Here is a 12,573-nt window from a genome sequence, read left to right as displayed (position 1 = left end):
AACATCTTTAAATATTTGAGACTTTTTTGTTTTTCTGAAGTATAATGCCTAAAATAAAGCTTTACCAAATCATCTTATAATGATATCTTCAGAAAATTCAATTTTCTTTTTATTAGCCATTGTCAAGTAACTAATGATTTTTTCTCCTTTGATGTTGATGTCAGAAAAACAAAAGAAACCTAGAAATTGTACATTCCTCTAAAATATGGGGATTAAAACATGCCCACAAATTGTACATGAGGCAATAGAATTTAGACATCTTTTTAAAAGTCTACAGCATTGCAAGATACAATGAATTAATCATTTATAGGTATTATGTGTTTTGAAAGATTTTACACTTGAGTAAAAATAAAAAATATAGAACTACAATGACTGGGCTCATTGTCTAAATTTATCACGTTTATAAATTATGTAAATTCTGTCTCTGCTTTTATCATTGGTAAAATCAGGCTAATAACTGTAACTCATCGAAAATATTTGTAAAGTTTAATAAAGCATACATATTTGTGTTCATGTATATGTGGCCATATAAACACAAGTTCTAGACATAAAAATACGACAAAATTTAAGTATAATATATTTTAATACCAGGGATCAAAAAATGTTATACAAACTATCCAAAATTATGATCATTTTTAATTGTAATTCTTTGTAACAGTGTTGAAAATCCTCTATAACTTAAATTTTACAAGTTATGGAGACTTAAGTACTTATATCTGGTCACATATACAATTAAAATTCATTTATAACTACAAATATGAGTTGTACATGTAAACATTTAGGCATGGCTTCAAATCTTAAATTTTCCTTCTCTTTTTTCTAATTAAAATAAAATAAGAACACACAGAATCTCTGAACTTCACTTTCTGCTTCTGTAAAATGAGCCTCATAATGCTGAGTATAAAACATTCGGGTTATAAAAGGTCTATTCACTTGAGGCACTTTGAAGGAGCTTTGCAAGTATGAAGTGTGAAATAAGTAGATTTCACTTTCCCTGAGGACATTTACAGTATGTTCATATTCCACAGAGGCTAAATCTTATGTAAGTACAAGGAACATTATTTTAAAATTTTTATGATCAGTTCAGGTCAACAAACATTTTGGGACTCTATTACTGTAATTTAGATCCTGTCATTGAATCTTCCCAAATTAACTGTTTCCACAGGAGAACAATGAAAACGCAAGTATCACAATCACATAATTAATAGCTATGTAAATAGATGTGGATTTTATTTCAAATATGATCATTATAATCCTAAATCTTACAAGTACAAAGTTAAACTAGAAGAGTTTTAAGACTGGCCTTCTTTTCGTATGTATTTCTGAAAAATAGTACTTTAAATTACTTTCATTACTTTCTTTGTAATATCTCTTTAGGAGGCCAAAAGTATTTACTTAGTGATTTTTTCATCCTTTGATGCAAATAAAGCACAAATTAACATGACGAGTTTTGTCCTACAACAACTTCTTCAACTTTACTCTCTTTTATTATGAAAATCATTTTCTTTTAATATTAGCATCAACTGGTGACAGAAACTCTAATCTAGAAATAGTGTTAATTGTCTGCAGCTGTTCAGGCAGTAAAGAAACTTAACACATTGGGTTTCTTGCTCACAATACAAGACAACAGCAACAAAAAACAACACTCAAGTATCAACATCTTTTCCCAAGATAACAATATAAAAAAAATGTATCATATTCAAAATCCGGAAAAGCCATGGAAGATTTTATATTAAAATATAAATGTAATTGGATATATTACCATATAACCATAATGGAATTGGTTATATGTACCATATTAGAAACGTGCTCCAGTTAAAGTTCTTTCTCATTATTCCTAAGACTAGTTGCTTTCTTATAGTAATAACAATGTTAAGAAAATATTACCAGGAGAACACAGTATTTGGCTGCTTTGAGACACAGAGAAATCCATTAGGAGACAATATTCAAATATATTACTTTGACAATGACATTTTGGGACAGTTCAGACCATCCTTAGTCAAAGCTAAGTTCAAACATGTAATGAGCTACATGATCATATGATTTCTGTGATTTTGGAGGACGAAACATTTTAATTAAACAACTAAAGGGAAAATTACCCATTATTTCAATCATTAACAACTCTAAGTCAAGATCTAGCAGTTTTTTAAAACTTGTAATGAAATCCTCATCTATTTGATATTTTTATATCTTCCTTTTCTTTTTTTTCTCTAAACCATGCACTTGATCTTTCTTCCAATAAATCTATTTTAAAACATTTGTTGCTTGCTTCCCATCTTCTTTCAACAATATGCACAAGGCAGACAGAAAAGAATAAATGAGCTGGACTGACCCTTGATGAAACTATTCTCAGTAGTTTCAATACTAAATGTACAAACTGCAGGTATTTATTATATTCCTCAAAGAAAAGATGCACTGTATCTGAGTCTCAGATACTGATTCTACATTTCTAAACCTTTGAGTCAATTGAAGAAGATTTGAAGATACATTATTACCAATGCAGTGAATCAATTACTTTTCTCCTTGATGAGACAAAATACTCAATACCCAAAGTTAAAAGAGAAACAGTTTATTTAGCTCACAGTTCCTAGAAGTCTCACTTCATGGTTGGCTCCAAGGCAGGGTGGCATTGCAGAGAATAAAAAGTTCATGGTGGGAAGAAAGCAGCAATGTAGTGAAGAAGCAAAGCAGCAGGCAGCAAGTGAAAAGCAATATCCTCTTTCCATCACTTATGTAGGATATAGGGTACTCAACCTTAGGTGATTAGAACTCATACAAAGGGAAAGGCAGCCTTAAACCTAGCATTACACCATGAATCAATATGAGCCTCAGATCCTCGATCCCAGCATCACACATAATGGATCTAGCGGCCTCCAACAATCTTTACCTATGACTGCAGGAGACTTTGGTGGACACCTAGATGCATGCCATAACATCTGGCATATAGTAAAAAATTAGAAATCCAAGATTACAAGGTAAATGAGTCAAATTTGTTAGTTCAGCCCCTCTGATATTACTACACTAACTCCAACATACAATGTTATCTCCCAATATATAATCTAGTTATTTTTGTTAACTATCATTCATTCATTCATTCTTTCAGTATTGAAGACTGACCTAGGATCTTTGCATTGAGCTACATCCGATCTTTTTTTTTAAAAAATATTAATTTTGAGACATGGTCTAACGAATTGTCAACAGTTTCAAGGACTCAACTGGTATGAGTGCCTCTTAAGGAACATTTCCTAAAGATCATTGAGAGTTCTATCCCCAAATATTTATTTTGTGAGTTTGAATCTATTTTTACAAACACTAACACATTCATAAACTAAATGCTTCCTCTTTGACTTTTGTTCTAACTATCCCCAGAGGAAAACTGAGATTTTTGAGTAACAACAAGTACATTTAGAGGGTATAAAAATTGTAATTATTCCTTAAACTTGAAAACTCACAAATGTCAAGATATATAATAAGTTCTCCACATAATCTGCACTATTTAATAATATGTGTGTAAATTCTGTAATCCATGGTAATTCTGACTCATAATAATGTTTAACCTAGTGAATTATCATTGTATTAATCAATCTTCTCAATCTTTTTCAATAACACTCTGCATAAAGATTAGCAGACACTGACAAATACTTCTATTTGCTATGATTTGTGACAAGCAGTACTGTTGCATCTGTAGGATTCAATATAGCGATGTTTACCTGTGCGTAAGTCTCCGGTGACTAATGCAGACTGCAGTCTGAGAATCTTGAGAAATACATATTTTATGGCGACTACATTTTGTCTTTAAGCATGGATCTTTAGCTGGATCTAAACCTGGGGGGTGAGAAACAAACTATTAAAATAAAATATTGTACAGTAGAGGCTTCTCACTAAATCAAACAATTTTATCAGATGATTTTAGAGCATTGAGCTGTAATCACTTCTCCTGTTTCCTCTGTTGAAAGAAACTTCTTATAACTAACTATGACAGTAAGTATCAGATATAACGGCAGTTGAATCTCATCTAGTATATTCAGAACTAAAGCACATATGCCACTGTAATAAAAATAAGTATAATAAAACAGAAATTTTCAGATTAAAACTTTGCAGTTGCTGCTGTTGTCATAATAGCAAAGGTGGCAGAATCAGTTTTGGGGCATGTAGTTGTAATATTTTATGTCAGTGGAGAATTACAAAATATGTTTCTACTATTGCTAGATAAATACAGATGGGAAAACAAAAATGGTTAAAAGCCAAAATGATATCAAGAGGCCAATGTCTTAGGATAGCCAAGAAATGTCTAGAGCTGCACTTGGGGTTGGCTGAGTGTATCATGGTAAGAACTGAGATGCTGCATTTTCATTTTTAATTTGCTGTTGTTAACATTTGCACAATCATTTCTTTAATAAAACTCTTTGATAGATGCTAATACAAAGACTATAGTAGCTGATTTTTTATAAAAATAAAAGCCTTATGGACATTATATATACTAAATTCATTTAAAGTTTACAATCAATGGTTTTCAGTATATTCACTTATGCAACTACCATAATTTTTAACTATTTTATCAATTAATACTAAATGTGCTCTACTTAGTTCTCTCTCTTAATTAATCATTACTCTAATTTCTCTGTGTATGAATAAATTTTTCTGTATATTTCATAGAAATTGAATCATAACGTATTCAGTCTTTTGTCACTGACTTTTGTCACACAGCATATTTCTGAGACTCAGCTAAGTTGTAGAAAAAATCACTGCTTCATCCCTATATTATGCTAAATAATGTGCTGAGCATGTATACACAATACTTTATTTATTTCTTCACTAATAAATGGTCAATTGGGTCTTTCAACCTTTTGACTACTGTGAATAAACTGGTTCTGCTTACCATTATTGGATATATATATATATATATATATATATGTATATTTTCTCTTTAGCATTATTGCTTATGATATATATCATGTCCACATAATATATAACATATAGACATTATTTTATTTATCCATCCATGGTTTGAAAGCACTCCATTGTATACATGCCATATGCCTTACCTATTGTAAGCAGTGCTCATAACCATGAATCCATTAATACTTTTTAAGCAGGTTGATTTCATCTCCTTTGGGTATACAACCACAAAAGGGACAGCTGGATTACATGGTAGCTTTCTCTTTAGTTTTTTAAGGATCCTCCACACTGCTTTCTATGGTAGTTTTACTAATTTACATCTCTAAAACAATGTATAAGAGTTTCCATTTTCTCTATATTCTTGCAAATATTTATTATATTTTTTGCTGATAGTTGTCATTATAATTGGGATGACATGATATCTAATCATGGCTTTGATTTGAACTTTGAATATACTTCATATCAGATACTATTCTGAAAAAGATTTTTATTTTTAAATAAAACACTATAGTATTTATAAAATTATCATGGTTTACCCAATTACATTTTGAGTACAGATTAATATTTTAGTTAGTTTGTTTCATTTATCTTACACAATTCCATTACATAGTTTTTAAAAGTTCCATGAAATTTCTTGCATTATATCTGTATCCAAAGAGAAATCAGAACTCAAATCTTGTTATATAGCAAGAAAGAAAAAATGGCCGGAGATTTAGCTCCGTGTTTCCACCACCACCTGCCTCGCAAGTGCAAGGATTTGAGTTTAATTCCAGGTACCAAAAAAAAAAAAGAAAAAAAAAAAGAGGGAAGATAGCAAGAAGGGAATTGACAGATCAAATGATCAAATGTAACATAAGAAAAAGAACTCAAAGACAAAATTTTGCATAAAATTCTAAGTAATGAATAAATTAAAAGAACGGCAGTATTTGTTAGGGTTAGAATATAATAAGAGAAGTATACATGAATCAGATGCATTATTATCTACAATAAGGAAAAAAATCACCTCTGTGTATGTGATTTTTAACCATCTGTATTTTGTACTAGAACTCTCATTGTTGGCATTTTAAAACTACTAAACATCACACACTGTAAATACAGATGCTGAAGATTTTATTCATGAAATCATAACAATAACAAACCAAGTTCCTCTTGGCTAAAGCCCGGGGATTAGACTCAATCTGTGTCTAAGGATGCCTGGCATAAGTCCATCACCTCCCTCTATTATTATCCTCTTCTTTCTGTCTTCTTAAATTTAAATTCTCCTGTTCTGTTCAGAATTGCTATTTCTAGCTTTCTCTCAAGCATGCAATAAAATTATCTCTGGTAAAATTTCAGCTGGCACCTTCAACTTCACATGGTCCTATTATCTTCTTCATCATGATCTTTAACAATCTTTCTGATATTTATGACTTGAAATAGGGATCTAACAAATGTTTTCCACTTGTTTCAGAAAATGCCATCTGTATTTTATGAAATGCTTTATAATTAAAACTTTGAGCTTCATTACATCTGTGAAATAGGATTTCCTTCCTCCTTTGCCAGAACACTTGCTTTTTATCCAGAATCTCCACTTACTGAAAGACCAGAGAAACTAGGGAGGATCGGGAGAGATCCAGATGCTCATGGTGGAATTGGCTGAGCAAGGAAGAGTGAAAGCAGAAAATAATTGTGAGGGGAAAGTTAGTAAGGTATGTTAGTGAGAAAAATCCAGTCCAGGAGAAGTCCCACTTAAAAGGAGCATAAAAGTAAAGACACTCAGCACAGATGCTAAGTCAGTACCATAAACTGACCATACAATTTTAGTTTCTGTTTATTTGAGTTGAAGATAAGATTCAGGGAGACTCTGTCACTGAACTACACCCTCAACTCTAAAACCCTAATATATAGGTAGGCACTGAATGTTCAGTGAAGTAATATTGTCAATGTTATTCATGCTTAGCACATGTGGCCCACAGGGGAAAAAATTAAATATCATCTAAGTATACAAGTAAGTATTAATTTTTGTATTCAGAACTGAAGTACACTTTAACATGATAGACTGGGGCTCCTAATGTGAAAACTCATTTCTGGGTATATTTGTCTACATGGAGACAAGATTTGTAAAAAATAAATTCTAAATGTTCCACATTAAAGCACTTCTAGATCATGCTATACACATGAGATGTGAGTGAAAATATGGTGAATGTTTAAATTTTAAAATCAATTACAATGAAATACACATTGACATTAACCCCCCCAAAGAACCACCCTCTCTTTAAATATGCTTATCCCATGCTTTTTGGGAGGACAGAAGTGTATATATTTGGACAGACAGGAGTGTATATATTTGAGAAATTCATCTGATAGAGAAAATAATGCTGCAAGTTCATGTAAACCAATTTATGGTCTTAAACTTAATTTAGTGCTTTATTTCAGAAGGATTGTTCTATTTTATCAAACTTTATGTGTTATAGCATTATAACATTTTAAACAAGATATGCATTAGATAGCACAATCCTGTGATATGTAAGTCATGTTGCCTATTGATAATGTGAAAAGTTCAAAGTTATAAAACACATCTATTTAAGACTTTGGCTAAGATGGTATGTGTCTGTAAAAGGCTATTAAGTGTTTGGTATTTATTGCAGTTGTTTGCTGTTTACATGCAAAATATCTTTAAAGCCATTGTCTGAAATATGTATTTTCATCTCAGTTTTAAATGTAAAGAAACTGTAGATCAAATGCAAAGTATTCTTCTAGGATGTAAAACTAGTAACTAGTAGAACTAGAACTCAAATTTAAGCGATTGGACCAAGTTTAAATGATTTGGTACTGAAGAATTCTGTTTCCTGGTCTTCAGAAGAGATTGATATTAGCTACAAAAATGGCCTATGATCATTTTCCTCTAATATTCTCCATCAAATTTTTAATTTTGCTGAAATCATATCAATCTGCACTATCTGGTAGGACCAATAAAAAAGTCAATATACTCAAAATTCACCTAAGTATCTTAGTTTAGCTTTCATTCTAAGAGTCTATTATTATGGTTTTTTGAGTTTTATTTTCTGTCATGGGTCAGTTTCATGAACAGTTACTTAAGATGTAATACCCTGATGATTCTTCTACCTAGAAAACAACTCAACAGAAGCACCAACCTATCTATTCTGCTCCTTTGCACCTATCATTAAATACAGTACCATTTCAAAGCAAAATAGAGACGAGGAAATTTCTTATTATGCCTGTCCACAAACTTTTAGGTATTTAGAAAATACCTATTGCTCACCTTTATCTTTTCAGAGACATTTTTGTAGCCAGGGCATTTATTTTTCTGTTACCTAGAGTTAGTAAAGTGTGAGCCTCTCAAAGTCTCGGCCCCTCACAAGCCAATACTACTATGCTCAACTTTTCTCCCTCAATACAGCATAGCCACGCTCCCAAAATGAGTGCTTTTTTGATAGATTTGTTTATGACTTCCTACCTAGATTCCTTTCCATGAAGATGTACTCAGGAATTTTTATTATTGTTTTCACTAGAATTCTTAAGTATGTTTTCAGTTAGCACTGCCTTCTTCCAAATAGTGTGGATACTTCTGCATTTCCACTGTACCATATAATTTCAAGTTCTCAATGAGTAAAGAATTTAGTGGAGATCAAGGAAACTTCAACCTAGCTTTTGGCTTCATTCTTGTGCGACTAAAACAATACAGCAAATGTCATTTAAGTGCCAAGTCAGTTGTTTACCGTAATCTCTATAAAAGCTTAAAACAATTATCTATCAAGAGGTTAGTTACATGGTTTAAAAAACAGACGTGGCCCCATAGAAACCTAAAATGCCCATCAAAAAAGCTCTAGAAAATCCTTTTCTTATTCTTCCATAAAACAAATCTGGCTAGGTTTTAGAAAATTGAAGTAGAAAAGTTTAACTTTGAGGAAACTACACTGTGTGAAAGGAACCTCTAAGGTTAGTGAATATGAACACCACAGGACAGGGCATAGTTATGAATTGCAGCACTAGCCAAACTGCATTGGGTGCAATGTATTAGATACAGTACATATCAATTTAAAGTACACATTTCACAATTTTACTTTGCTTGAAGAAGACATATGAGAGAAATACAGTTCTTGGAAATATATTTCTATGGGCTGAAATGGAAAAGTAAAGAGACAAGTGAATGACTCAAAAAGAAGTTATCGCTGTTAATAATGGGAATAAGGGAAATGCAAATTGAGAAGGTTGTGAGACAGAAGCTTTTAGTGAAGATAATTGTCTGAAATATACTGTATTAATACCTGAGTACTTGCAAGGATCCATTAAAATTGTAGTAGCAACCTCTTTAATGTCTAAAAAGGATTTCCTAGGTACCAACATGAACATTTAAAAATGAACATTTTAAAATTGTTTATTTTTGTAGTATACTGTTAATAATTGTAGGAAGATTTTCATTCCACTATAAGCATGTCATCCTACTATAAATACAAATATATATTTCTATAAACATTTTTCAAACAGTAGGATTAAGTAGCACTGATATCTATAGTTCTCTTTCAAAAAGTTTAAAATATATTTTGAAGTAATATTAGCATGAAGCCAAAACATTGCAGCAAAAGAGTGACTGTTAGAGAATTTGACTGTACAAGACTTACATTATTTGAGACTATGCTATAATGTTACAGAAGGTTGTATTTAAAGCAATTTCTCTTCAAAAATGAATTATTTTAGTCACATTTATTGCTTTAACCAAGCAAATTGAATATATGCCCTAACTACTCTTTCCAAATAGCTTATGTTCCTCTTTCTTTTATATAACTAATACAATTCATGTGTTTATTCAGAAACCATTTCATATATAACTGTCTTTTCCAAATCTACTGAAACCACAAATGAAATAAAAGAAAAATAATAATACACAGTGCAAAAACAGCAAAACAATTTAAGTAATAATGATATCTAAATGCCCGGCTTAGAGGTGCCTGATTTAGTCTGTACACTGGTCATTTTGAGAACCACCACACAGTCAAGATGGAATTGGGATTTGAGAACTCTGGATCACCCTGGATTCCTGAAGACTCTCTTTACTAATTAAACGAGAAAGCCTAGAAACTAACCACAATAAAAAGAAAGGTGTAAATATTGGCCTATCTACTTGAGTTACTCAAAAGCTTATTCCAACACTCCTACGGTAGGGTGCCTGGGAAGCCATTTGCAATCCCCTGGGTTCAATTTCCAACATCACACATGCAAAAAAATTCTCTGTTTTTGGCTTTTCCTTTTCTTTAACACCTTTTTGTTCTGATGCATCAAACTCAGCATCATGAACACTTCTCAAGTGTTGTATCACTGTGGTACCCCCTCAGCTCTTTTCATTTTTTAAAAAGTTTAACTAAATTAACCAACTTGGGTTCAAATCTGTGATCCTCTTCCCTTGGTATCTCCAGTAGCTGATCACAAGCATGTTCCATCTGTACAGTGACTGTTTTCTACTTTATACTCATTGTTGTTCTCACAGATAAATATTTCTAAAGCTGCCCTTCATATAACCCCAAACGTCAATGGTTGAAGTAAGTTTTTCATACAGATAAAAAAAAAAAATACTTGAAGGTCAATGTTGGTTAAATATATTTCTAAATACTATATTCTTTTCCTCAAGGATTTGCATATGACTTACATTGACTGAGTTTTAAATTTAAAAAGAGATAAAACAAATGAAATAGCCACATCGTTATCAGTTTATCAGTAAATACAGTTTCTAATAAATAAGCTCTTGAAAAAGAACAGCTTTCAGTGAATTAAGTCTCCTATGGACAATGCAAGCCTTGAAAATAATTACTATCCCTTTTAAATTTAGCCATTAAGAAGTTGGGGATTTAGCACAGTGGTTCTGCCACCTGTCTTGTAAGCGCAAGGACCCAAGTTCAATCCCCGGTACCAAAAAATAAAAAATAAAAAAAGAAGTTCATATCCAAATGTTCTACTCACTTTTTGCAATATTACCTTATCATCAGTATTTTTATAATGATATACTTAGTTCTTATTTTATGCTTTAGTCTATTTTACCATCATTTCCTGATTTTAATGTATTGTTGATATATATTTAAATAAAAATTATAATCAATTATTTACTTATTCTTTAAATTCTGGTTATTTCATTGAGTGACACTTTTAAAGGCTGGGATGATAGCAAGTGAACTAAAGAAAGGACACAATTTCTTTTCGATTTAACTTGAAAATAATTGTTTGTGGGCTTCTCTTTAAAAATGAAAATGAAAATCTAACAAAACTTCACAGAATTAAGAATGTCAATGAATACAGGAAGGAGCTGACATGTAATTTACTGCCAGTAAAAAAACTAAGTGTTCAAAATTACTGAAATTATATTAATACATATGACATTATGCATACAAACAGAGAAAAAATATGCACAAACCAGTTCACCTTAACATTTTATATGTAAAATTACAAAGTTTTGTGCTGAACAACTGTTACATCAGGCAAGTTGGCAAACAGGCCTGATTGAATTTTATTTTGTAAAATAAAGTATATTTAGGTGATGAAAAAGCCATTTATCAATCACAAGGACAAAAATGAGAAAAGGAAGTCTAAGTTTGACATTCATGGCAATTTAACAGCAGATATAATCTGTGTGATGTGATTCTGGAAAAACTGATAAAAATTTCAACATCAATAATTAGTGAAATCAAAATACACATCTGCCATGCATTTGTTTAAAAGTCTCTTTAATCTTAATTGTGTGCATTCACAAAATTGAGGCTGGTAACTGCAACATGATTATTTAAATCTTCTTAATTGTTCAACAGTAAATTATTAAGTATGCTTTTGTTGTTCTGGCAGAAGTTCTTTTCACTATGACTTCATACTTTAGAGCTAAAGGAATAGGAGGTTTTTCTGAGATTTTTAAACTTGCCAGATGTTATAATGAAAGGGTGTGCAAGTGAGCAGCATAGAAAAGAGAGCTAATGCTTGATAGTTAATTAGACTTTTGACAGCCAATTTTGCGGTGCTAAATGTGATTAAATGTAGCTGTGCGTCATTGGAATGACTTTCTTTAGTTTGAAACCTTAAAATTACTTCAGTTATATAAAACCCATCCACTCTAAAATTTGGTGTGGCCATCACAAACGTTAAACTTGGAGATCTACACTATTAGCAGATGCAGAGGTACTTGCTTAACGTTTTGTTGATAAATAATTATCAAAGAATCATTTTTATTTCAATAATATCCTGTTCTGTAAATCTTTTTATACAACTGATTCCTCTATGGGCAAATCAAAGACAGTGAAAAAACCAAATGCTTTTACAAGGCAAAACTTCATTCTAATGTTGTTGTTCCACTCTAAAGGACTGATGAAAAATTTTAAACACCATCTCTTTAGTTCTCTATCATTTTTACTCTTCGTCAATGTATTATATTGTCATCTTAAAGAAATAAATGCTAATAAACTCTTTTGTAAAGTAGAATCCTTCTAGCAAAATTGATTATATGTTAAATTTTATTTTACTGGTTTCTATTTTTCATTGTATTACATAATATATAAAGATGATGATATTGAATCATCATATGGTTTCTAATTTGGATTTTCTTTCCAGTATAACAGCCAAAAATAAGTTTTGTACCTTCTAAAAATCTTCTAAATAGAATCATCATGAAAGGCCCTTTAACATAACAACTCTGGCTTT

At 31.3% G+C, this 12,573-nt stretch overlaps 1 protein-coding gene across 6 annotated transcripts in view; it reads right to left on the bottom strand.

Moving 5' to 3' along the window:
* Spock3 (SPARC (osteonectin), cwcv and kazal like domains proteoglycan 3) overlaps positions 1-12,573 on the bottom strand; it is a 381,013-nt gene that overhangs the window by 205,975 nt on the left and 162,465 nt on the right. For all 6 annotated transcript variants that reach the window (XM_010629857.3, XM_010629856.3, XM_033765453.1 and 3 more), the window contains one exon: positions 3,711-3,825. In XM_010629857.3, the coding sequence (XP_010628159.1) occupies positions 3,711-3,825 (115 nt within the window). The remainder of the gene's footprint in view (positions 1-3,710; positions 3,826-12,573) is intronic.

Source organism: Fukomys damarensis, unplaced genomic scaffold (assembly GCF_012274545.1).
Source record: "Fukomys damarensis isolate Sample0158 unplaced genomic scaffold, DMR_v1.0_HiC HiC_scaffold_18, whole genome shotgun sequence".
Classification (NCBI taxonomy): domain Eukaryota; kingdom Metazoa; phylum Chordata; class Mammalia; order Rodentia; family Bathyergidae; genus Fukomys; species Fukomys damarensis.
Note: the sequence above shows the minus strand (reverse complement) of the source record. Positions and strands in the feature narration are given on the sequence as shown.